Source organism: Gopherus flavomarginatus, chromosome 14 (assembly GCF_025201925.1).
Source record: "Gopherus flavomarginatus isolate rGopFla2 chromosome 14, rGopFla2.mat.asm, whole genome shotgun sequence".
NCBI classification, from domain to species: Eukaryota; Metazoa; Chordata; order Testudines; family Testudinidae; genus Gopherus; species Gopherus flavomarginatus.
In genome coordinates, this window is record NC_066630.1 from 6,900,897 (window position 1) to 6,927,229 (window position 26,333).

Consider the following 26,333-nt stretch of genomic DNA (forward strand, 5'->3'; position numbering starts at 1 on the left):
GCTGGGGCTGGGTTGGGCTCCATCTCCTGGGAGTTTAGAGCCTTGTCAGGCAGGAGCAGCAGCATTCCTTGGGGAGGTGTCACACACCCTCCCAGGCTGGGCTTGTTTGTTAGCAGCCTTCCCTGTGGCCCTGAAAGGCTCCTGGTGCTCTGGCTGCTTTGATGTGGAGACAGCTTCCTGCTCCAGCTCTTGGCAGAGAGGAACAGGAGGGAGAGGCACCGGCGTGCAGGGGAACCGCAGGTGCAGCTCACCAGGCAGGGAATGAAGGGAGCCCTGCGTGGGCCCATTTCCATGCCAACCCCTGTAGCTGCCTGGGTGCAGGGAGCTCCTCTCTGTTGGGAGGGTGGTCAAGCTGAGGCGCTGGCGAATCTGGATCCTGTTCTTGGCTCTTCCACCTGCCAAGCAGCCTTGGACAAGTCCCTGGCTTTCCCCAGGCCCGGCTGTGCAAGGGCACTGTGCGATCCTCTGTCCAGTGGAAGGGGCTGTAGGCAAAGCACAGGGTCTCGTTAATAGGCCAGAACTCCTTGGACCGCACCGCCTGAGCAAGGCCTGAATCGGGCCCGTGGGACTCAGCTCAATATTCTGTATGACTGCAGCTGGTGATATGACGGAGGGCTGACTAGGCATGGGCCAGCTGGCTTGGGTGGTCCCAGCCCCACCATCCCTGAGTCTTCACCCCATCTCGAATCGAGCCTAGACAGCAACATCTATTGAGGGTGCCGCTGCTGCTACTCACTCTCATTCTGGCTGGAAGCAGAACCACTGAATTACCCCAGGGAAAGCTTGTCTGGCCCGATACCTAGCCCACCTCTGCAGGCCCGTGTGGAGGGGTGGCTCCGATAGGCCCTGGTCAAGGGAGCTGTGTTATCCTTTCACTCACTGCTAGTGTGAGTGCTGCAGAGCTCTCACTACCCCTCCTGGAACCCCCCAGCGCCTCCTGGGTGATCGCTCCGGGCTGGGGATCCGCGGGGCCCTCACCATTTGCAAGCTGTTCCCAGCCAAGCGAGATGGGAGCTGTGCCCTGGAAGAGCCAACCACGCTTTTATTGCCTTGCCATCAGCTGCCGGGCACAGGTGACATTGACTAATGGCTCATTAGACGCCTGCCACATTTCATTTGCAGCCCCTGTCCCAGGGCGCTCACATTCCCACTCCAGATCCCAGTGCATGGGGATCTCCTGCCCCTTCCCCACACCACCGATGAGTGGGGAGGGGCACTTGCGCTGCAGGATGAAGGACAAGGGAGAGCCATCACGGCCTCTGCCCACAAGTTTGTGCCATCTGATGGCAGTGACACATGGTCGCTGAGCAACCTGGCTTTGAATCTGTGACCTCCGGGGAAAGGCTTCTTATCTGCCACTCCCAGAGTCCTGTCCACGAGATACCTCGATGTCGCAGGCCATTTAGCTGATGCCCTCTTTGGTGCTGCGTACGTCTGCATGCGCTGCCTCTTGTCTGTGTTGCTTCCCTGTTTGGCACACCGATTCTCATGGGCTCTGTGTCTGCAGCCTCCCAGGCAGCAGTCCTAGCTGGAACAGCCTAGCTGTGAGGATGATTAAGCCTTGGCAGCTAGAGGTGCTGCGATTGATTGTCATGCCGAGGGCACAGAGTGTATCGAGCCTTCCAGTGCCAGCGGGCTCCACGGGAGACGGGGCTAGCACAGTGTGAGGAGGGTTTTAATATTGGGTTATGCCCCCCAGGATTCACTCTGCAGGCAGGTGGGGGCGACTAGCAAGGTCCAATGTGCAATGAGGGACTTGCTATGGTAGGAGAAGGAGCTGCTGGATGGCTGCAAATGGGCCGGCTGCTTCCAAGAAGAGCCACAGCCCAGGGGAATCCACGCCTCGCCTCTGAGCTGCCGAATGGCAGAGATGCTCCTTCTCCTTGCGGGGAAGGGTGTACCGACAGAAAGACAGAGCTACACCTGCAACCACCCACGCTGTTAATATGGTGAGGCACTTTGTAGTGGGAACAGTGGCCCTGGTCACACCTGCTGAGTCCAGGCCAGGACGCAGGGAGGGCCCTGCGTGGTAACTCTAGCTGTGCTAGTCATTCTGGGTGCCAGAGAGAATCACAAGGTCTGCCAGCATCCAGAAGCCTCAGTGGGAATCCCTGTTTGCATTTCTTACAGCAGAGGCCTGTCTCTCCTCTAGCATGCCATAGGTATCTGCAGAGGGGGCATTTGGAATCCTGGGGCTTCCCCCTCCCCCACCCTTTTGAGTGTCTAGAGGTGCTACCCACCCAAAGGCCCAGGGCCTCACCTCCCTGCAAGCTGGCTGGCTTTGCAAAGACATGGAGACACATGCTGCACTGGCCCCCAGGGCCTGCTGTCACTGGTCTTTGCAGCTGGTTCACTGCAACTTCGTGCCCCACCCTGATGCGTCTCAGGCTGGAAACACTCCAGAGTAACTCATGCTGGGTATATAGTAGGGAGTGTGCTTTATGCCAGTCTTTAATTACATGATTGCATAGGAGTTCTGCTTCACACAATGCACAGGATGAACTGGGCAGCTATTCAGTATTTCTTTTCATCCTCCTCATTCAGCATGTGGTCCCAGGCCTTATTGCCCACCCACCATCCGAACCTCGCATTAAATGAAATACAGTGGTATTAATTTCCTCATAGACTTTTCTATGGTGCTTATTGTCATAGTGACTTGCCCAGCGTCACATGGGAACTCTGTAGTAGAGGCAAGGATAGACTCCAGTTCTCCAGGGCCGCATTCAGCTGACTCCACTACAAGGCTATCCATTCTCTTCCTGCATGTCCTTGTCTCATTCACTCCACAATCCTGATTCCTCCCCAGACCAGGTCCAGCCGGTACACTCAAAGAGGCAGGGATTCTGTGGAAACAAATATGTGATCATGGAATCATATTGCCTATTGAACAAAGGGGGCCGAAATGGGGTTCCACGGGCACCATTAATTCTGACATTTTCCTACTTTTGAGTGCTTGACTTTGCAACAGTAATGTTCTTTGAATGTAGTTTTTAGTTGTGATTTCCTACATTAAAAAAACACTGAAAAATCAGGAGTACTTTCATGTGGAACCACGCTGACCCCAAACATGGGTCATCAGCAGCGTTGGGATCTTTAGATCTACAGCATAGACCTCTATACCAATTGAGTAACTGGTAGTGGAAGTAGGCTGTTATCCTCTAGGTCAGCCAGTCACTAGACTGGGAAGAGAGATGCATTTTGCCAGCGAGACACTCAGCTGTTTGTTGACAGCAGAGGAATTTTGGGACTGAGGAATCCTGGATTCTATTCTAGGTTATGGAGGGGAGTGTGTTCTAGTAGTTACAGTCCTTTCTTATCCTGTCCCCACTGTGTTTCTTGCTCCCTTCCCCCCCAAACTTGTCCCTGTCCTACTTTGCTCCTGTCTTCATCCATCTGCATTTGAGTCAAGCTACTCCTTCTTTTTTCCTCCGGACTGCTAGCAGAAGGTGCATTCTGAGCACAGTAAAGTCTCCTTCTCTCAGTTCTGGTGCCTGGCACCACCTCGGCCCCAGCTGTGCAGGGAATCAGTTGCAGGAAGAAGGCTGCAGCCCTAGGATGGAGCATGCTCAGTGCTGACCACATATTCAGAGAATTTAGCTGGCAGACTCTAACGGAGCATGTGCAATGGCAATTTTCAGAGGGTCATAATTCAGCCAAATATGGGTGGATTTTCCTGGGTAGAGTAAAGGACAAATATCCAAGTCCTTGCTCCTAAGCACTGGAGTGCAGCACTTCTCCTTGAAACAGCTGAGAAGATTTTTCTAAGTGATTTTTCCCTCATCTGATTCTCGGAAATGGCTGGACTCTTTTAGCTGAAACATTTTTGTTTTTTAAATTGTCTGCGGCAGCCACCCTGCATGGAAAATTTCACCCAAATGGTTAGAGTCTGATAAAGTTCTGGAAACATGGTTGTGACGAACTAGGAATGTTCTTAATGTTTGCTCTGAATACTGTGTTGGTGCCTCAGTGTCCCCATGGCAGTTCTTAAGTATCTGGCAGAGCAAAGGGCCAGTGCACCTAAATGCCTGACCCTCTGTCTCCTAGCAACTGATGGCCTGGGCCTCTCCTCTGCAAAGGTGCCAGCTGAAGGTGTTGGAGACAAAGGGATCAGGTGACCTCCTGGCCTGGGAAAGGGGCTGAGCAGAAAGAAGGGGCTGGAAGGGGTGATTAGTCTGGAGCTGGCTAGGGACGAGGAGTGAAGTGCAGACGTGGGGGGTCTGGTTCACTGCCCCCCAGAATGGACCCGGCCGAGGGGTCCGGTTTGCTGTATCTACAAGCTCTGTTTTAGACCCTGTTCCTGTCATCGAATAAACCTCTGTTTTACTGGCTGGCTAAGAGTCATGTCTGACTGCAAAGTGGGGGTGCAGGACCCGGTGGCTTCCCCAGGACCCCACTGAGGCGGGCTCGTTGTGGGAAGCGCATGGAGGGGCAGAGGATGCTGAATGCTCCAAGGAGACCCAGGAGGTGAAGACGTGTGAGCTTCTTGCCCTGAACAAGTCTGCTCCGAGGGAGATGAGGCTCCCCAAAGTCCTGCCTGGCTTGGTGGGGAGCAGTTCCAGAGCATCGCCCGGTGACTCCGTGACAATGGTCTTGTAAGGGGAAAGGTTGAGCAACCTTAACTGTGGGTGTCACTGGCAGATCTACCTAAACTGGGGATGTATACGTACTCTGTGACTCCCTGTGAGTGTGCACGTATAATATATGCTGACGAAGCCACACATGCATTCGCCAGGAAAATTAAAAAATTAACAGGCATTGGCTCGCACTAGCTGAGTAAAGGAAGTGAGATAAAAGCATCTCTTTATACCTTGTGAGAATTGCTGATAAGGGCATTTGTTCCTCTGTATTCTTTTTAAAAAAGGCAATAAAAATTTAAAATAGGAAAGAAAGAGGGAGCTGGGGAAAGGAGAGTGCTGGTGCAACCAGCACTAAGGAGTGTGGAGGACACCTGGGGTGGCAGGCTCAAGGCAGCCGAAGGGCCTTTGGAGGAAGAGGAACTGGGGAAGAAAAGTCAGTGGAAGCTAAGGGGGAGAAGGGGTTTGAAGTGAGAGTGCTGAACAGGGGACAGGGGCTGCTGGGGAAGGGATGCGGGGTTTGAAGGAGAATATGTAGCATAGCTTATTTCTAATGCACCTATTGCTGGGATAGTGGAATATCTGGGCACTGTCATTTATGCAGCCAGTGTCTTGGCAAGCCTACGATATCCTCCCCTGCTCTACTGTCCTGTAGCATCCCTGTCACCCCAGATACAGCTGTTGGATAGAATGGTGCAGTGGTTTGCTGATGGTGAACAAATCTTCCCTTGGGCCTGGGCTGAGAACCCAGCTGGCTCGTCTCCCTTGTGATGTGAGACAGACTGGTGGCCGCCCAGACCAAGGCAGGTGAAGTTATGTGGAACTCAGACTGGATGGTGCTCCAGATTTCCGAATGCTGGTGAGCTTTGGCCAGAGGATTCATTCATTTGGTCTTCCAATAGATGTCCATTTATCTGGAATCAGTGATGACGGATCAGTAGAACACGGTGCTTGAGTCCTTTGCAGTAATTCCACTGACAGGGCTTTGAGAGCTATTAATGGGGATGGAGGATCCAGGAGAGGGGCCCCCTTGGAGCTAGTCAAAGACGAGCAGCTGCCTCCTAGTCTCTTGATCCCAAGCTGAGTTGCATAGTTATCCTCGCCTCTGGCCATCAGCAGACAGCTGCCTCTGATGAAGGATCACGCTGGGCTGATGCTGAGTGGCAGCTCATTTCCAGCATGAGGTAGGGGAAAGGACCTAGTTGGCAGAGTGACAGGAGTAAGGGGGACCCCTCCATTTAGGTGGGGGGTGTCAGGCAGCTGAATGGCAAAAATCCTACCCCTTGGGATTTGCCAGCCCTCTTTGGGTACGTTCTGTGTGGCGTTCAACTCGCCCTGTTGCCACCTGTGCCAGACCTGTCCAAGCCTGTCAGTCAGTCACTCATCCCCAGCACAGTGGAAGCCACTGGATTGATAAGGCAGGATCCCAGTAGTACAGGGTGCTGTGGGCTGCCCCCATTTCACCATGCACGGGGCAGCCCGACCTGCTGCAAGCTCAGGTCAGGGGGCATGTCCTTGCACCTCTTCCCAGTCCCTCTTGTGACTTCGCAGGGGGCAGCATTGAGATCGGAATTGGCAGATGGTGGCTGGGTTAGTGAGCGGAACCCAGGTCTGGCGAGAGAAATCTGGGACCCTGGTACATCATCTTTGAGGGGTCACGTTCCCTCCCATGTCACTTTATTTACACAGCCATTACAGATGGTCACTCCCCTGACCTCCAATTGTCCCCCCCTTTTCCCTTCTCATCAGCCCTGGCAGCACCCTTGTAAGTTTAAGGACTGGATTGCGACCTACCAGGGTCCCCAAACGGGTTGGTTATATTGCTCAGTGGATGTTTGGGAGGCGGCCGGCGGCAGTATGTTTGCAAAAGGCATCATGCTAAGGATGTGACTTTTCATTACTGCTGGCTTCAGAGCAATACCCCAGAGGGGAGTGGCTGCAGACCCCTGGGATTCTCCAGCCGCCTTTGGATATGTTCCATGTGGCATTCAGCGTCTGTTCCTGCTCATTCCAGACCTCGGGGGAGGAGGGGTGCTGGCACCCCAGGTACCTTGTGGTGTTGGGAAGGTGCTCAGGGCCCATGCTGTCATCTTCCATTTGTCCAGCAGGTGGCGTGACAAATCATCCCACACAGCCACCCACCTCTGTTCCCTGTGGGCAGCAGACAATGCCCCAGATACCCTTATCTCGGCAGGGCACAGGCTCATGGCAACCCAGGCAGTGCAGCACAGCTCCCGGAGGTGCCAGGCCCTCAGCCTGCAACAGGGCAGGCTGGCACCTCTGAGCGCCCCCTCGCTGGGTGCCCTCCAGACCTCCTGGGGAGATGGCTCCTCACAGCCTTGCCTGGGGCTCGGAGAAGCAGCAGGAGGTTCTTCCCACCCTCGTGCGGAAAGGCACATCCTGGAGTCTCCCAGGGCCTGGCCCAGTTGGGAGAGGGGGAGTGTCTGGCAGGGATCTTTGGAGGCGGTTTGGGTCTGAGAGCTGGCTGAGAAGTGTCAGGGATCTCTGAGGGTGTGAGGGATTTATGGGAGTCTGGCTGCTGGGTGTCAGGGTTCTCTAGTGAGGCTGGGGCTTCTCTGGCAGAGTTTGAGGGGTGTCTGGCATGTCATTGGGGTATCTGGCAGGTTACTGGAGGATCTGGCTGTTTGGGGAGGTCTCTAAAATGGGGGATGCCTAGTGGCAGGAATACTTCTAAAGGAGCTAAATGGACTTTTTGGAGCAGCTCTGACCCTCCCCAACAATCAGCCCTATGGGAAAAGCCCACCCCCCTCTGTCAAGAACCAGCCAGCTCCTCCCCCAGTACCTCCCTCCCAGAATGACTGTCCCCACGCTCCTGAAGCCTGACCCACTTCTACAGCGCAGTTTCTGCTGCAATCCTGCCCCACACCCAGGCTGGCTGCCTGCTGCCGACACCCCGGGGATCTTCCCTGCCAAGCACATGACCTCTCTCACTGGCTGCTGCTCTCCATGAGCATGTGATTCCCCCTCCCCCCTCACTGCTTCCTGGGTGTGCGGCCCCCCCCATGTCCGCCCCCATCCCCCCACTGCTCTGTGGAGGGTGCGTCCCCCTCCCCCCACTTTTCTGCGCTCGTACGCCCCTCACTTCCGCGGGCAGTGCACCCCCATCCCCCCACTGCTCTGTGGGGTGTGTGCGCCCCTTCTCTGCCCCTTGCTCCGCGGGGGGTGCGTCTCCGTCCCCCCCACTGCTGTGGGTTGTGCGCGCCCCAATCCCCGCACTGCTCTGGGGGGGGCGTGCGCCCCTTCTCCGCCCCGTTCCCCCGGCGGTGCGCCCCCATCCTCCCAGTGCTGTGTGGGGTGTGCGCCCCAATCCCCGCACTGCTCTGGGGAGGGGGTGCGCTCCTCCTCCGCCCCGTTTCCCCGGCGGTGCGCCCCCATCCTCCCAGTGCTGTGTGGGGTGTGCGCCCCAATCCCCGCACTGCTCTGGGGGGTGGGTGCGCTCCTCCTCCGCCCCCTGTTCCCCCGGCGGTGCGCCCCCATCCTCCCAGTGCTGTGTGGGGTGTGTGCGCCCCAATCCCCGCACTGCTCTGGGGGGTGTGTGCGCCCCTCCTCCGCCCCGTTCCCCCGGCGGTGCGCCCCCATCCTCCCAGTGCTGTGTGGGGTGTGTGCGCCCCAATCCCCGCACTGCTCTGGGGAGGGGGTGCGCCCCTTCTCCGCCCCGTTCCCCCGGCGGTGCGCCCCCATCCTCCCAGTGCTGTGTGGGGTGTGTGCGCCCCAATCCCCGAACTGCTCTGGGGGGTGTGTGCGCCCCTCCTCCGCCCCGTTCCGCCGGCGGTGCGCCCCCATCCTCCCAGTGCTGTGTGGGGTGTGTGCGCCCCACTCCCCGCACTGCTCTGGGGAGGGGGTGCGCCCCTCCTCCGCCCCGTTCCGCCGGCGGTGCGCCCCCATCCTCCCAGTGCTGTGTGGGGTGTGCGCGCCCCAATCCCCGCACTGCTCTGGGGGGGGTGTGCGCCTCTCCTGCGCCCCCATTTCTCCTCCCCCCAGCAATGCGGCCCCCACTGCTCCCCTGGGTACCCCCAGTTGTGTGACAACACCACGTGTTTCTCTTCCAAGCATGACCCCCACCGCTGCTCCCCCCGCCGGTGCAACCCTCCCCCTCCCAAGCATGACCCCCCTCCCCGGCAGCGCGTCCCCTCCCCGCCCCCTGCAGCGGCCGGGAGCCGGCGGGGAGCCGCGGGCCGGTGAGTCACGCCGAGCCGGAGCGGCGGCCGGGGCAGGCGCGGAGCGAAGCAGGAAGTGGCGGGGAAGCCGCCCGCGCGTTGCTCCTGCTGCTCCGGGAGCGCCGGGCAGGGCCCCCGGCCGGCTGGGACCCCCGCGCCCGCCGGGACGCGCAGACCCCGCCTGGAGGCGGCGGGGGAAAGTTTCCCTCCGGTCCCCGCTCGCAGCAGCCGCCGCCGCCGCCGGCTCGGAGCCCTCCCCATGGAAGAGAAAAGCCCCCGCTGGAAGGTGCGTCCGCTCGGTGAGTGCCTGCGGGGGCAGCGGGCTGGGGGGAGGCTCGTGCCTGCGGCCCCATCCCCGTGGCGTCGGGGGCTGCGGGGGAGGTCCTAAAAGCCTCTCGCTGGCCGCGTAGGGACTTGGCCAGACGCTCTGGGTTACTGTAAGGGGCTATGTGCGTCGGGCACACGGGAAGGGATGGGGGCACACTGATAAGGCAGCCCGACCCCCTCTGCCTTAGCATCTTGTCCCCCTCGATACCCTCTCTGTGCCTGCTCTATCCATCCAGGGTCCCTACGCTCCCCCCAGTCTTGCTGCACAGCTTCCTACCCCTGCATACGCAGTACTCTGGTTAACCTGTGGAACTCCCTGTCACAAGATGTCCCTGAAGACAAGGGCTTAGCCGGACTGGATGTTTGTTGAGGGTAATGAGAAACCCGTGTGTACTTTAAACAGGAGAAGGGGTGTAAGCCCTATGAGTGCTCCTGCTCTAGGGCATAAGTCAGCCATTAACTTCCCCTGAGGGCAGGCTGCCCCATAACCCCTCTACTGCTGGCTTTCTTGCACCTTCATCTGAAGCAGCTGATGCTGCCTAGTGTCAGAGAGGGGCCACTGGACTGATATGGTTGGAGGTACCCCCTCCCGCTGTGCCATGGACCCCTGTGCTCCTGCTGCAGACTCCCCAGCCCCTACTGCACTGACCTGGCTTGCATCATTCCCCCAAACACACCATGGGAGTAAGTGGAGAAGCTTTATGTTACCTGGAACGGGAAACTGCTTTTGCTGCCCCCTGTTGGGCCAGTGGGGAATGGTGGGTTGCCCACAGCTGGTTTTCCATTCCACCTAGTGTCAGGAGGGAATGTCACTGGAGCGAATAGTGTGGGGCCACAGCTGGCCATTGCTTTGCCAGCCATCTCGGCTTTTGGGGGTAGCACAGGTTCGCTGTGGTTTTGTCTGTGCCTTTGCCTATCTCCCTCTCCCCTGGACTTGTGGCCATTGAATGATTGACTCTCTGCTTGTGGTTTGGTTCTGGTCATCAGCACCTGCTTTGAAGTGCACCATCTCCATTTCGTTTGCCTCTGACCTCTGAACTGGGTCCTTGAAGGGACCAACACTTGCCATCTTACTGCTTTCACTTGCGTTTTCTGTTCTACAACCTGTGCCATCCAGGCGGTGGGGAGTGGTACTGGGAGTCAGGACTCCCGGATTCTACTCATGGCTCTGGGATGGGATGCAGTCTAATGGCTACGGCGGGGGTAGTGAGAGTGCTGCACTTGGACTTGGGAGACATGGGTTTTGTTCCTGGCTCTGTCACTGGCCTGCTGGATGATTTTGGGCAAGTCACTTTGCTTCCTGTGCCTCAGTTTCCCCATCTGTGAAATGTGAATAATGATTCTGACCTGCTTTGTAAAGTGCTTTGATCTACTGATAAATTGCACTAGATATTATCTGAGTGGGAATGGGGCCTGGTGGTAGGAGCAGGGGGCAGTGAATCAGCACTCCTGATTTCTGTTTCCAGCTCTCCTGTTGATGCACTGTGTTGATCTTGGGTAAATCCCTGTGCCTCAGTTTACCTGCGTACAATGTTAATTTTGAGAGGGAGTTATGAACCATTTGTAAACACCCAGGCTAGAAGGAGAGGCAGAGGATTATTCCCATGACCTCTACAGTCTCGCACAGGAAACATGATGTTGCATGGTGTAAGGTCATTGCCCTGGGGTAGAAGTCCTGCTTCTTGCCCTGCTCCCACATGTCTCATCTCATGGCGTGCTCACCTACCCCGGCGTCCTCCAGCTGGCCTTGCCCCTTTCCTTGGGGGCTCAAGAGTCACTGGGCCACTGGCCCTTCAAGGGCAGCTGCAGCATGCTTTAATGGATGCTGGGTGTTGGCACCCTGAATCCCACCCTCTTCTGCTCGCTCCCCAGCGTTTGTTTGTGATAAGGCCGGTGCCAACACAGGGCTCCTGTTTCTCTGTCCCATTAGAAAGTGCCCTCTGTGAGTCAACTGGACACACTTAATGTCCTTGGCTTTGGCACCCATCCATCCTCCTCCTCTGCCCCTGCCTCCATCCCGGCTTCTCTAAGTCTCTCTGCCCTGGGGCCACAAAGCAGCACCTAGAGGCTGCAGGCACGAGACAGAGGCAGGGCTGGGCCAGGGGTGGTGGGTGGCAGTTGCAGTGGGGAAGGTTGGAGGGTTGGGCATTGGCAAGCTCGTGGCAGGGTTGCAGCATAAGTCTGCATGGGTCCAGTGGTTGGTTTAGTTTGACGTAAAGTGAATCCTGGACCGAGGGGGCCCAGCTGAAATGGGGAAGGGTTTGGGGCATGTTAATGTGTGTTGGAGGGAGGGAACCTGGCTATGAGAGCTCACGTGTGTGCATGCACCGGCATGATGCCAGCGTGAGAATGGGTGTGCATGGTGCGTGTTTGGGAGTGTGTACAGTTGTGAGGCTAGGAGTGAGAGGGGAGTGTCCTGATGGGTGTGATAGAAGCTAGGGATGGAAAAGCGAATTAGCCCATCCAGCACCTGCTCCTGCAAGGGAGTGTGTGTCTGTGCTGATGCCGCTCGGAGCGTTTTGGCATGTGTGGGTTTACTTGGGTGACTCTGGAAGTGGGTGTGGCTGGGTGTGGGGTAGGTCTGTGGGTGACTCTGGGGGCGTGTGTGTGGGCACGGGCAGGGACGGGGATGGGACTGTGTGTGTGATTCTCCCATCACAGGCCTGCAAATGGGGTGATGGAGTTGGCCTGTCTGAGCCAGGTCCATGTAGGTGAGATTCTCCACACAGCCCCACCCACGAAGCGTCTCTTGGCCCTGTCCCTTCGGACAAGTCAAGTGGGTTTCCTGAAGCATTTTTCCCTTCCCCTTGTCTTCCAGCCAGCGCTCTGTGGGCCTCATCCTGTGGGGGGTCACGTGGGGTGGAGGCGCTCAGCCTGGTGCAGAAGTGAGCTCCGTGTGTATCTGGGACCGTGTGTATCGAGGTGTATGTATGTGTGTGCATGTGCCTGTATCTGGGGGTGTGTGCGCAGGGGAAGTGTGATTGTGTGGTGCCAGTGTCTTTGTCGGGGTGTGTGTGTGTGCGCGTCTGTATGTGTGTGTATGTGTGTGTGTTGGCTCCAGGGCAAAGAGAATTACAGTGGAGACAGTGGCTTTGGCAGGAGGCCAGGATTCCTGCTGTCTCTGGTGGGGGTGTGAGGGAGGCTGGGATGTGACATGCAGCTCCAGAGAAGCAGAACATTTTATCGCTTCCTGACATGCTAGGGCCATGGACGGGGCTGCTGCAGGTTTCAGGGGGAGGAAAGAGGGTGTGGGTGGGGGCTATTTTTAATCTCAGTTCTTTCTGCTCCTTTCTGGGGCCTCAGAGCCCTGTTTCTCCCAGAGGAAGACCCAGTGCAGCTCTGATCTCCACCGTGGGGGGATACAGTCCCTTTCTGAGAGCTGTGGCGTAAGCACATGGGATTGAATGGGGCCAGGTGTCCCTTGGCAGGTGGAGAGGAAAGTTTGGGAGATTCATGTCAGACTCGAGGTCTGGCTGGGCCCCCACCTCTCAGTGGGACAGAATAACTGGGTCGTGGTGCAGTGTCATAGGAATCCTGAGCTGATGGTAGCTCTGTCTCTCTCCCTGACCAGCCCCGGGAGCCAGACACCAGCTAGCTGACCCTTGCCTCTGGCCTGGAAGTGTAGCGACAGAGCTCTGATTGCTGGGCCATGTGGGGGTGATCCTGCTGAGTGCTTAGATAGCACTTTCCATTTCCACAGCCCCTTGTGGACACTAACGCTGCTCTGTGGCAGGCATCCTGGACTGGTGGACTAACCAGGAGACTTGGGAGTGACTGGGTCCCAGTTCCAACTTGCTGCACAGCCTTGGATCAATCGCTTCATCTCTCTGTGCCTCAGTTTCTCCACCTGCAAACATGCCCCATGCCTCTGCTGGGAGGGCTAGCTGGGGAGCATCTGTGCGATGGCAAGTGTTACATAAAGGCTAAGTATTATTCATTCATGAAGCCTCATGGCAGCCCTGGGAGTGGGGGAGTAAATATCCTCCCAATCACCCAAAGTGGTTGAGGGCCTGCTCCTGGGCTGTAAAGTTGGTGCACTGTTGCATCTGTTTGGGAGCAGAGCCCTGCTTGCACACGTGTGTGGCAAGATGCATGCCCGTCTCACCATGTGTGCCTGGATCTCAGGGTCTTGGTGTCCCAATAGCTTGGAATGGGCCACGGGTGTCCTTACTTGGCTGCAGCAGCTGCTTTCCCAGGTTAAACGGCTGGGTTTGGCGAGCAGTCAGGGCACTGCCCCTCTCTTCCTCCCTGTCACTTCAGGGCTATGATTTAGTTGTTTGGGTCTTTGGTTCCCCCCCGCCCCCCGCAGATCTGAGCCAGCGGTCTGGCTGCCCTAATGCTAGGTCCCGGTGCAGACTGCAAGCCGGCAGCTCTTGTCCTCACTGTGCCGTGTGGTCTGCGCTGGTGGGACACGTGAACACAACCCCAGATCTGTTCTCGGAGCTGTGGGAGGCGAGCTGTCTCTGCTCTCTGTTTCTGGCCAGGAAACTGGATGGTAGCCCAGAAACAGGGGAAGGGAAGGGAAGGGAGGGGGAGCGTCTGTGAGCTCTAATCATTCAGTGGGCCAGAAATTTTTACTAAGCCACAGGTGGCCCCCTCTGAGGAGGTTTGAATGGGAGCCCCTGCTGGGCAGCACAGCATGGAGCCTGCAGGGTATGGAGGATTAGTGACAGGGTGGAGTGGGGCGAGGAGGGGGACAGAGGAGAAACCCCAAGGAGAAGAGCAGAGGTGCTGCATCTACATGTCATGTTGCAGGGGGGCAGCAGTGTCTCCGGAGGCCGGTGCTGCTGATTACCATCCGAGCAAAGCTTGCGTGTGCACATGTGTGTCCTCTTGTTTGTGTAGCTCTGTAGTGGCGTGCAGCGCGTGCGTGCAGGTATTTGCATGAGTATCTTTGCATGTGTCTCTGAGCATTTGCATGTGTGTCTGTGGGTCGTACACTTGGGTGTGTTTGTGGGGCCCCCCCAGCCGGCTCTGGGATAGCTGCCAAGGGGATTGTCCTTGAAGCAGTACCTCCTGTGCGATGGCTTCCCTTGCCCTGCTGAATAGGGCTGCCAGTCAGCTTCCCAGCCTGGGGGGAGCTGGGGAGGGATGTGAGCACTACTGGATTACTGCTGCTTCCCCATCCCCTCCCCTGTCCCGTTTGTGGGTGGTTGCACTATTGCGGGAAGAGGAAATCTGCCCCTTTGCTTTGTTGCGATAACAGCGGCTGCCTTATCTCGGGGACTTCTGAGAAGAGTGAGGCAGGGTCCCCTGCTCCCGCCAGGCCTTATCTGGCTGCCATCATCTGCCTTAGCTATTGCTTGTTTCCTCTGGAAAGCGCCCTGTCTGGAGCTTCACTCTGGGAGCTGTTTATAACCCAGGGGCGTGTGATGGTGGCATGAGCTTGGGGGTGGGCAGGCCAGGCAGTTGAGATCACAAGGCTGGTGTTCTGCTGATCCCTTGAACCTGGCCAGCCCCTCCCATGCACCCCTGAGGGTGAGGGATGGTCCAAGTGCCACTAGGCGAAGCGATGGGTGAGGGGTGCCATTTTCTTAGGTCTCAGATCCACTCTGATCCCTCACAGAACTAGAGGTGGAGGAGTCCCACCCCCACATGCACCAGGGACCAGTGCAGGATTGTTCCCTGCAGCCTGTTCTCCGGGGCTCTGACTGTGCTAGTGTACCAGGCGCTGGCACGTCCAGCACTTTCCCAGCCTGATAGACACCCCCGCCCCCACTTAGGGAGCCTTTCCAGCTCCCCTATTTGCTCACTCTACCACCATTACCACCCCTGTCATGGGGGCTTCTTTCCTGAATTCACCTGAGCCCCTGGCCCTAAGTAGTGCCAGCACCTTGCAGTGCCCCAGCCTTGCCCTTCCCCAGATCAGCTCCCCCCTCACTCTGCCATGACTGCATTAGGCCCCTGGGAGGATCAGCGTCGTTAGCTGTTTTCCATGTTACCCACAATCCTTCCTGCTTTGCAGTGCTTAGTGCTTCCATCCCGCGAGGTCATCCCTTCGGAGATTGCCGCTGACCCGCCAGTCAGTTAGCAAGCTGTGCTCCTGGCGCTTGGCAGCATGCCCTCTCTATCCTTTTTGAAGTTTAAAATCCATTTAAGTCAAGAGGAGGGAAAGTTATTGCCTCTAAAGCCCCTTGCATTTAACAGTAAATCCTCTTTACTGCTCTGACACAGCCTCTTAGCACCAGAGGAGGATCCTGCCCCAGGAAAGCAGGGGAGGGGGAAGGTGGGGCTGGGGGTGTTGTCGGCACTGCATTCCTCCAAGGGGAACATAGGGGAGGGAGTGCACATTTGGGGAGTTTCTCTCCCCATGCTCCCGTTGAAGAGCAGTGTCTGGATGTGGGAGATCCAGGCCCTGGACATATCCCCAGCCCCACATCCTGCTGATTTGGGTTGAACCACAATGGCCTTGGCTCCTGACATGTGGCCCAAAGTGTCATGCATGGGAGTGGGGCACAGGGTATGTGGGATTCTGGGGTGGTTCCTGAGGGTGTGGCTGAGTATTGCTGGGAGGGGAGCTCACCTGAGCATTCCGCTCCCTGGTGGGCTGAGCCTAGCCCCTGAGAGCAGACCTGGAGCCATGTCTCAGGAGAGCTGGGTGTGCGCATACATCTATTTTATTTTGGAGGGGGAGGGAGCCCAAGGGAGCTTGCTGTGGGCCTCATGGGGCAGGTCCTAGAGCAGTGACGTTTCTAGCTCCTGCCTGTCAGGTGCCCGCAGTGGCAGCCTCCTGCTTCCCGCTCCCAGTGCCCAGGGATTTGTGACGCGTGGCTAAGCCAAGCAGGATCAGGCTCTCGCTGGAGCAGATTGCCCTGTAGCGCCAGCCTCCAGAGGAGGGAACATCTGCTGGTGTTTTGTTGCCTTGCTGCCGTGGTTGTTGGCGGTAGCCCGGCTGATTTTCATACTGCTGGGAGGTGCCTGTTACCCAGGGGAAGGAAACAGATCTCCCGGGTGTTAAGGGGAAAGGGCTGAGCCTGCTGCGGCCCTGCAGCGGGCGCTCTCACCTGTTCATTCTCCCTGACTGTGCAATAATGGCTTCAGGCTGTGAAAGGAGGAGTCGCCTGCCCTCTGGAGGGGGCAGAGAGCTGGGTTACTCCTTCCTTTCTGGCCTGGTTTGACAAGGAGCAGAGCAAGGCTGGACCTTTCCACCCCTCCCCTGGCCCCTTCTTCTCAAGTCCAGAAATTCTCTGGCCTGATCTCTGGGTGGAGGCACCAGGCCTGCATGGCGCACCAGCTCCATGCCATCTTCCCTCTGCAGCCACGAGCCAAGTCAGGGCACGGGCCCTGCCCGCTTGGTGATTCAGCCTAGCAACAACAAGGCTGGGGGTGGGAATTGCCCTAGGAGGCCAACAAGTCAGCTGGTCTGGGCTATGTCTGCCCCCTGCGTCACAGCAGGCCCGTGGGCCCATCTGGATTAGTATTGCCCTCCCCTGCCACACTAGCCTAGTCTGTCCCTCCCTGCTGGGAAGAGTTGTGAATCTTCCCTCCCACAACCTGGCTTGGCTTGAATAAGGCAGTTCCTGTGTGGGGCTGGACTGGAGGCGAGGGGAGCAGACTGTCTCTCTCTCATGCCTATGTGCGCTGTCATTCCCCAAGGGCTGAGTTCCTGCTGGGCCTGACTCAGGGCCGTCCCGGTTCAGCCCTGCTCTGTCTGCCTGGTGAGACAGGCTCCTCATTAGCTCAGTGTCTGAGTGTCACAATCTATAACGCATTGATCCTCACAGGCCCGGGAGGCAGGGCAGTACTGTTATCCCCACTAAACGGCTGGGGGACTGAGGCGCTCTGGGCTGAAGAAACTTGTCCACAGTCACCCTGGAGGTCTTGGGCAGAGCAGGGAATTGAACCTGGGTTTTTCAGGTCCTAGGCTAGAGCCTGAACCTCTGGCCCAGCTCTCCTCTATGCCTGACTGCTCTGCTGTGGCCTCCTATGTGACACTGCTGGGTCATGGTGACTCCCTGGCAGCTCAGTGGTGCTGAGGCCAGCCAAATGCAGCAGAGCGAGGTGAGCAGTGGCCTTCCTGTTTAATGTATTGAGGCTAAACGGGACCCGGGCTCCATGGGCAGCCTCCCTCCCTCCATCCCTCCCGCACAGCCCGGAACCACCCCCCGCGGCTCCGGATACACCTCTTCTCTGCTGTCTGGGATAGAGACTTTTGCCCTCTGCTCCTCAGCCCCTGGATTGTCCTTTCCCGGTCAGGCAGCCCAGTTAGCAGGCAGTCAGCAGTGAGTGGCCTGCGTGGACCCTGTGGCTGCTGAAGCTGGACTGCACTCAGAGCCTAGGCTGGGCCCCCTGTGCTTCTTTAAGCTGCCCTGGCATTAGGAGATGTGCCTGATCCTATGGGAGAGGAGAGGGGAGGGTGCTGCCTGTCTTGTGGGCTCTGTCCCTCTGTGGCCTCTTGGACTTTGTGACCCAGGCGCACACGCACGGATCTCTCTGTCTGTTCCCCTGGCTGCATTATCCTGCTCTGGAACCCAGTGCGTGTGCACACACACATTCACACTGCTCACCTCTCCTCCGCCCACCTCCCTTCCCCTCTGCAGACCCTCAGCACCGTGTCTCTCGGCCCCGCAGCGGCTCTGCCCATCTACTCCAAGGAGCAGCATTAGCCGGACCTCGTGGTGCCCCGACCCCCAGATGCAGTCCCAGAGTGACTGGGTGTGAGTGACTGACCAGCCAGCCCCGTAGCCCGGGGGTGGGTGCACAGAAGTGCAATTCTGCAGCACGGGCTACTCCTGCTTGAAGGTTTAATTGGGCTGCAAGGGGTGGAAGAGTGTTCCCGACACGTCTCCGTTTTTATTTGATTTCCCTTCTCTGGAGCTGGCAATATTTAAATATTAATGTCTGCCTCTAATTGCTGTGTCAGAAGAGTGGGCCTGTGTGTGAGCGGGGATAGGGGAGGGAGTGCCGGCTGGTTTTGTTTTCTCAGGGAGTGTTTGCCAAGGAGAAATGTTTGTATTTTTTCAGTAAGATTTGCTTGACCCTGAGGAAAGGATAGGAGAGAGGGGGGCGGCGGATCATCAAGGGATCTCCGTATGGATGAGATCTCCTAGGGATGGCTGTGTCTCCACGAAGAAGTGGGTGCTGTCTGTCACCAGTTCGGAGTCTTGCATCAATGCCTCTTGTGCTGCATACAGCCCTGTAGCTGGCTCAGTGCTTTACATTCACTGCCCCAGTGAGTTTACAATCAGCCCAGGCCAAAGATAGAGGGAGGGGGAGGGGTGGGAATGCAATGTTAAAGCAGGGAGAGTGATTAGAGAAGGGTGGCGTGTTATTTATCCTGTTTAGTTTCAGTCAGGGTTGTCGAGGGGGAGTTTACGGACCAGATCTCCCAGCTGATGTGCATAGGCATAGCTCCACTGAATGCAATGGAGTGAGGTTGATTTATGTCCACTGACTATCTGGCCCTTTAAATACTTGTATATGGCTTGAACAGGGCAGCCCAGAGGATTCAGGGGGCCTGGGTAAAGGGGGGAGCTGCGGCACTTGTACTCACCCAGCGGCGGTCCGGGTCTTTGGCGACATTTCAGCAGTGGAGGGCCTTTCAGTCGTTCTGTGTCTTCGGCAGCACTGAAGGGCCCCCCGCAACCAAAATGCTGCCGAAGACCCGGACCTCCGCCGGGCCAGGGCTTGTGGGGCATTTCCGTGGTGGGGGGACCCTTCAGTCGCTCCGTGTCTTCAGCAGCACTGAAGGGCCTCCTGCCGCTGAAATGCCACCGAAGACCCGGACCGTCGCCGGGCCAGGGCTTGTGGGGCCCCTGCGGGGTCTGAGGCCTGGGGCAAATTGCCCGACTCTCCCTCCGCCCCCCCGGGCAGCCCTAGGCTTGAAGAATCCACTTGCTAGGAGTGAGAAGGAAGCCTTCCTAGACCACGTGGGAGTGGGCGTATGCTCTGAGGTAAGGAGCTGAGCCCTCAATCTTGACACAATTTAAGCTTCCTTGATCAAAACATGAGTCTGCAGGCAGCTCCGGTGCCTCCCTGGCTGCTCCTTGCTTCACCCAAGCAGGGACAGACATTAACAAGATGCTGCTCAGGATCACTGCTGCTGTTCGGAGCCCTGTGGGCAGCAGTGGAAAGGATCCAGAGCCGTGTCAAGTTACATAGGGATGCTGTAAACTGAAACCGCAGGTGCTGGAGCAATCCATGGGGGAGGACTGCCCCAGAACAGAGACTGACGGCCAGGTGGTGAGGGGTGGAGAGAGAATGATGGAGTCCCCCATCATCATTCAGGAGCAATGGGAGTGGGGAATGCAGATAGGCAGACTCTCCCCCCTTCCAGCAGCCAGAAGGGGTGGGGGTTGGGCTTTAAATCTGTCTCATACCCTCCAGCCGGGGGCTTATGCAAGATGGAGCCCTTGAGCAGCTTCCAAGTACAGCGCCTGGGGAGGAATCCCAGCCCCCTCCTCTTTCTGGCTGAGCGGACAGGGTGTCTCCCTTCCATAGCAGCCTGCCTCTAGTCGGGCTCTGGGAACCAGACAGCGGGCTGGACAGTTAGTGTGGAAGGCACCGAAGGCAAGGAGCTCTCAGAACCAGAGCCAGATTGTAGGCAGCTCACGGTGATGCTGTTGTGGCAGTGGGGCCAGCTGCCCCCTCGAGGTGCTGTGACATCACAGCAGAGCGGGGAGCATTCTGGGCCATCCTGAGCTGGTCTAACCCCGGTACGGTGTGTGATGGTCCCGGGAGGGGGGGGTTACCCAGGAGAGCAGACGCTGGGGCAGGGAAATGCACATGGAGTGTCTGCATCAGCCACCTGCAGCTGCCTTTGCTCTCCTCCACCCCTGCGGACCCCCCTGCTCCATGCGGGCGGCCGGGCAGCCTCGTGGGACGCCTGGTGAGAGCAGCAAGCTGCTTATCTCGCAGTTGCCAGCGACCGGGGGTCCCTTTACGAGCGCCCTGTGTGATATTTATGGAGTTAGTAAAATGTAATGTCTGCCTGGCCTGGCCTATCATAAAGCCGGGTGAATGGAGTTGCTCGGAGATGCTTTGTGTGCAGCAGCGCCATGGTGCCGCGCCAGCCCAGGCTTCCTGACAGGGACTACTTCCTATGGAGCTGAGGCCCAGCTAGCTTCTGCCAGACTTAGGGTGTTATCGGGGTGCTGAGGATCCAGCAGCTCCGCATAAGAGACTGGCTTTCAGGGATGCCTAAGATAGCTCCCCCAGTTTACTGGGGATAACGCAGCAGTGGGGGTGCTGAGTGCCTGGATAAAGGGACCTTGTGTCCCAAGTCATCATGGCCAACCAGTGTACAGTGTGTACCCAGTGTAGGCAGGATGGGGTTAATCCTGGCCAGTTCTTCGCTCCCTGTTTGGTTACAGCCCAGTCAGATGCTTATAGACTGGCTTCCTGTAATAAAGTAAACTCCAGCTTGCCTGTCACCTGCTCTGGGCTGCTGCTCTCTGTTGTGCTGCCAAGCAGCCGACATGCAGCCTCTTGCTCACAGGGCCCTCCCCCTGCGCAGGTTTGAACAGTTGCCCCGTGGCAATGCGACCTTAGCAGGTGTTTCAGGGAGGGTGGGACGAAGCCTGTAGCTGCACGTCCGGCGTGGGAGGAGGGTGTTTAACTGTTTCTTGCGTCGGCGGGCGCCGTTCCCTGGTCCCATCCTCGGGGGAAGCCTAGGCTGTCTTGTTGGCATGGATGCTGCCTCCCGGCTGCAGCGTGACATCTGGGCCTAGTAGTGAGAGCACAGCCCTGCATTATTTGCATTGTCTCAGTCGGAAATAGTGGTGGTCCATCCCTAGCTCTGCCACTGACCCAATGTGTGGCCTTGGGCAAGTCCTGTCACTTCTCTCTGCCTCAGTTTCCCCACCTGTGAAATGAGGACAGTGATCCTGGCCTCAGTCCAGTCATGCTGCGAGAGCCTCCGGTGGAAGCTGCTGTAGATGAGTGCAGATGTCACGAGCACTCTGGTAGGTGACAAATGGGGCCAGGACCGGCTCGTTGGTACCAAACCCAGACTGGGCCTTTCAAGGAATTGCTGCCATGGCAGGTGAACTCGACTGAGAGTCCACGGCCTGGTAAATCCCATAGTCCAGTGGCATTTCTCCCAGTCCCCTGGGAAATGGCCAGGGTCAGTCATCCCTCTGCTGGGGACTTCAGAGATCCATGGGATGACAGTGGCCCCATGAGTCAGTCCCTCCCCAGGGTGACCGGGAAGATCAGAGATGAGCCCCTGGATACTACAGTGCTGGCACCTCAGAGCCACTGAGTGGTGTGGAGCGGGAGGAGCAGCCTGGGGGGCTTAGGGCTGGGGGGAGCTGCGTAAGTTGGGGAGTGGGTGCGGGGGGGAATCAGGCCTCAGGAAATGATAGAACAAGGCAGCATGACTATCCTGATGGGGAGCAGGGGTTGTCTTTGTGCCCTCCCCACCACCCATGCAGCTTGGGGCTTCCAGCCCTTAGCAACAACTAGAGCCCCCACCAGGCAAAGAGGTTTGACGCAGGAGGCTGCTGTTTCCCTTGCCCCAGCACCTGATGTCTTTACTGTCCCATCCTCCTCCATTTGAGGGCCCCTGGAGCCCAGCCTTGTCCTCCGGGCTGTAAGACCTGCCCTGTTCTTGGTCATGCTCTCCTGCTAGATCCTTGCTGGAGGCGAGTTTGGAGAACAGGCTTCTCGGCCCCCACCCTGTCTCACACGCAGCGTGACTGCCCCTTGAAGCACCGCCGGTGTGGATTAGCCAAGCAGTGCCCCCACCCACGTCCTGGAGCTGAGTTCGGGGCCACGCGCCTCCCAGCGTTCCCGGTGCTGCTGGGCTGGGCTGTGCAGCTGGCTCCACTCCTTCCACGCCCAGGAGCTGCAGGTGCCTTTGGCTCCTCCCCTGCACCCCTTTTTTAGTCTGCCTGTCAGGAAAGCGCCTGAACCCCATGGCCCTTTGGGAGCCTGACGCCTCAGCTGGTTTGAGGTGTGCTGACTCGCAGCCCGTGTCTTCCCTCCGCCTGTCCCGTGACTGCGAGCGTTCCTGCTCATAGACACGCAAGGGTTTGCTTCCTGACCAGAGGAGAGCCCCGGCTCCCCTCCATTAACCCAGAGGTGCTTTGCCGGGGGCTCGGGGACAGTAGTCGCGCTGTGGTGTCTGGGATCTGTTAACCCCCTTGCTGCGGGGAATTCACACCCCACAGCCGCGGTAACCTCTCAGGAAGGCTAATTGGAAGGAACTAACCTAGTTTCTTCTCCCGGAGTCTCCCCGGGGCTGACAGGCGTTTATTTCAGTGGCTGCTAGGCAGCTAAAAGCATAGCAGGGATCAGATAAAGCCAGCGCCTCCTTCCAGCTGCTTTCCTAGGGGGGAGGGGTCTTCCAGTCGACTGCCACAGAGAATTGATTTGTAAAGAATTAAAACCGAATTCCCTCCTGCTTCCACATGGGTCTCTGAGATCCTCAGGGTAAGAGCTTGTGCTGGGGAAGGGTCCAGGCGGGAGGTATCATCCTGGGGCGGGCTGGCCTGGAGATCTGAGGTGCTGCCTCCTAGTGTAGCGTTCCCCAGCGGCAGGGCAGGGCAACCCGCCCATCAGGCTGTGTCGCGGTGCTGCATCCTGATGGGACGTCACCTCTGTGCCCTGGCGCTGTGGGTCCTGGAGCCTGGGATCTTTAAAATCAGAGAGGCACAGGTCCTGCAGATTGGCATCCTGGCCCTGGTTGAATCTGGCTCTTAGATCCTCTCCCCTCCCCCGGGCCAGGGGCACATCGGCAGCTGGCTCCTGGAGGGGGCGGGAAGCATTTTTTGTGTTGCTTTTGAGCCACCCGCTTGGTTGACCCTTGAGGTGCTTCAGTTGGATCTGTGTCCTCTGTGCCCAGGGGTCGGTGCAGAGCCTTTGAAAGTGACGAGTTAAACACAGAGACCCCCTGGCCTGGGGATGTGCTTGTGGTGACAGCTGGCAGCAGGAGCGTGACTTGCCTCTGGCATTGATCCCCCCGCAGAGCCGGTAGGTGCAGTGTCACTGAATATCTAGCAGGCCTCTACCCGTTGGCAGGTTGGGACCTACCTTACAGCGCTGAAGGGGTTAATGGCTGCACGGCTAGGCTCCGTGGGCGGCTTACTTGCTCTATAGCCTCCAAACCAGGGAGATTCTTACCCGCTGAGAGGGATGGCACCATCCAGGCTGTGGCTGGGAAGTGGGGGAGGGCGCTCCCATCTGAGCCTTGATTCTAAGAGCCGGCTTTGTTTCTGCCATATAACAGTATGATGGGGTTGGGGCAAGCTGTGGATTCATAACTTGTTGGAAGACTTTTCTGAACAATAAAGGTGTCTGGTTTTATATCGGCTCGTATTTTATCCGCACGGCAGCCTCCCCATGGCTCTGGCCTGGATTTACTGTGGGGATATGTTAATGTGTGGAGGCTGCCTAGAAAACCAGAGGCCTCTTCTGCCTTCCTTCCCCCCTCCCCATGGGATTGGCCCCCTCCTCATGCCTTTGCATTCAGTGTCTGTGCATTGAAATATTTACCTCCCTAGCTCCTCTGACAGTTCAAGCCGGCTGGGGAAGCAAAGGTTATTGAACTGCGAATGTTATGACATTACATTTTTGTGTCTGCACTTTCAAGATGCGTGATGCAGCCTGAATGATAAGTGATCTCTGGGTTAAGGTTGGGTTAGCGCCACTTCCCCGCCCCCCGCCTTCCTCCTCCCCAGCTCAGCGCAGGCTCCTGGCGCTGCAGGGAATTGATAACATTCCCCTTTATTACCATCTCAGCAACTCCTCCCCTGCGTTCATTGCTATGGGGGGGGGTCACTGGAAGGGTTTCTGGAAAGAGACCATGGTTTGGCCAAGGAGGATAGACAGAGAGGCCTAGAAATCTACAGACTGTGGCTTCTGTTTCTGGCTTTGCCCTTGACTCGCTGACCAGCCTTGGGCAAGTCATTGCCCCTCTCTGTGCCTCAGTTTCCCCCATCTGATGCGATTAGCTTGCTCCCCTCCCATGATGCTCTGAGGATTAACGAGTTAACGTGATGTGTGAGTGCTGTGTATGATCAATGCCATCAGTTCTAGAAATGTTCTGGCAAAGACATTGGCCCCCTCCTCTTCCAAGGGAGAGGGTCACCGCGCTTGGCAGGAGAGGTGCTTTCGGGAAGGCTGCTGTGGGTTTTTATCAAATAACCCTGTTGATCTTTGAATGTGAAGCTCTCAACAGGAGAGAGCGCGTTCATTACCGCCCCTCTTGTTAGAGAGAGCCCTGGTGCAATCCTGGCGGATAGGGCTGGCACCGGAATAGCCTTGATTTGGGTCAGCTCATGCCCCCCTCGCAGTAGCGTGCTGCACACGTGGTAGCATGGGCCCAGGCTGCTGAAGGTAAGTGGGCTCGAGCATAATAGAACCTCCTGGTTCCTCCGTATGACCCTGCTGCAGGCGCTCGGCCTCGGAGACCTATTCAGATGTCTTGTGGGAAACTTTAAAAGGCCCCCCAGGGAATCTGCAGGCTCTGCACGGGTGCCACAGAAAGGAGCACGTGGCCCTATCTCGGCGTGTCTCTGGCCTTATCGCTAGAGACCAGGGCATGGACACGGGAGCCTCTGCTCCTAGAGGAGTTGTCATGCTCTTGTGAACCCTGTGCTCAAGGGCTTTGGAGATGACTATGCTGTGACTTTGCAGAAGCATCTGACCTCCGCTAGGAAGCCAAGGGGCAGATTTTAGTGCAAACAACACTCTTCCTGCCCCCCCCCAATATAAAAAATAAATGGTGGGAGGGACAAGTCAGGGAAACTGTCTGGCACAATCATTTCCAGCTACTAATAATAGACACTTTGCAGCCCCTTCCATCTGAGGATCAGTGAATTAGGCCTCCTAATCATTCCCAATTGACAGGTGGGGAAACTGAGGCACAGAATGGCAAAGAGATTTGGTAGAGGTCATACAGCAGGTTGGTGGCAGAGTCACTGACCCAGCCACCCAATTCCCAGGCGTGCACCTTTGCCATCAGACCGCCCTTCCTCTTCAGCCTAGCCCCCCAGCATCATCACTTAGGCTGTGCACAGTGGGACTGTCAGATGCTCTCAAATCACACTTCCCCCCAACGGATAACATTGCTCAGGGGGTGTGGAGCAGGCAGCCCCTGATTCCTTGCTCCGTAGCTGTGCTGGGGCTCCATGTGTGGGTGGCTGGCAGAAGTAATACAAACCCCGTGGTATTTTGTGTTCTACGGTGGGTCGGTCTGTCTGTCTGGGATATCTCCACAGTACTCACCACCAGGATCCCTCAGGGCAGATGTGACTGTGAGTCACAAGAGCAGAACAATGCCATTTTGGCAGCCCTGTTCCGGATCATTATGGCACTTGGGAGGGCTGTGAATTGCACAGGGAAAGGTGCCCTGCCCGAGATCATCCAGGGACTGACTCTTCACCCCTTACTGCATTGAGAAAAGCTAGGCAAAAAGCTGAGATTCACCCCTGCTCCATGGCAGGTGATCTCGGCTTCTTCCACCCAGAAACTGTGTCTGCAGCTGGTTCTCTGTGGCAAATTTTAATTCTCATCGTCCCTTCTAGATCTGGAGGGGCAGGTTAAGACAAGGGACCTCCTGTCCTTTGCACACTAGAGGGCAGCAGTGAGCTTAGCTGGTCGGCACCAAGCCCACAAACAAAACTAAATTACATTCAATCACGGGGGTATTTAGGATTTAACCTTCTGAATTTGCCAGATCTGGTGGCATTTCCAGTAAGGCCAGAGGTTTAACCTGAGGCACAGCAGCCAGGATGCCCCAGGGACTGTTTGCTTTGGAGTGGCACCTCAGTGGCTGTTTAATTCTGCTGGCTGAAGTGTGTGTGAGGCAGAGGGGCGGGCAGGGGAAGAAAGTTGCGGGGGGGAGGGAGGAGGTTAAGGAGAGCTTAAAATTAAACAAGAGACCCGGGAGGGAATCAAACAGCAAGGCAGACTGGCCAGGCTCTTGCTGCAGGGACTTGTGCTGATCCGACCTGGAACATAATGTCATTCTGGGAGCAAATTCAATTATTCCATAAATTCGTCTGCTTTTGCTGCTATTGAATCACATTTTTTGTATTTCTCTCTCCCCCCCGCCCAGCTCCCTGATAGAATCCACATTCAGTCACTAAGTGCAGGGAGATTAATATCAGCCAGCCTGCCGAGCCTCACGCCCAATTGCCTGTGACATGCGGTGGCCTGGCCTGGTCTGCAGAAGGCTGGTAGCACTAACATAAACCAGTTGCGTGTGGAAGCGGGGAGGGAGCAGTGAAGAGACAGGATGGGGGGCAACAGAGGGGAGATGAACCAAGAGAGAAGAAAAGAGGTCAGGGCCTGTGAAATTAAATGTTCA

At 57.2% G+C, this 26,333-nt stretch overlaps 1 protein-coding gene across 7 annotated transcripts in view; it reads left to right on the forward strand.

Moving 5' to 3' along the window:
* The window catches only part of GSE1 (Gse1 coiled-coil protein), a 349,718-nt gene that overhangs the window by 123,712 nt on the left and 199,673 nt on the right, over positions 1-26,333 (forward strand). The window contains exons 1-2 of one of the 7 annotated variants that reach the window (XM_050923214.1): positions 22,365-22,453; positions 22,866-22,993. The exons of 4 other annotated variants lie outside the window; for them this stretch is intronic. Coding sequence is in view for 1 of the 3 variants with exons in the window: in XM_050923210.1 (XP_050779167.1) it covers positions 9,012-9,051 (40 nt within the window). In the remaining 2 variants the exon portion in view is untranslated. Of the gene's footprint in view, positions 1-8,898; positions 9,052-22,342; positions 22,454-22,865; positions 22,994-26,333 lie in introns of those variants that run through there. 2 more of the 7 variants (XM_050923210.1, XM_050923213.1) reach the window with 2 other exon arrangements.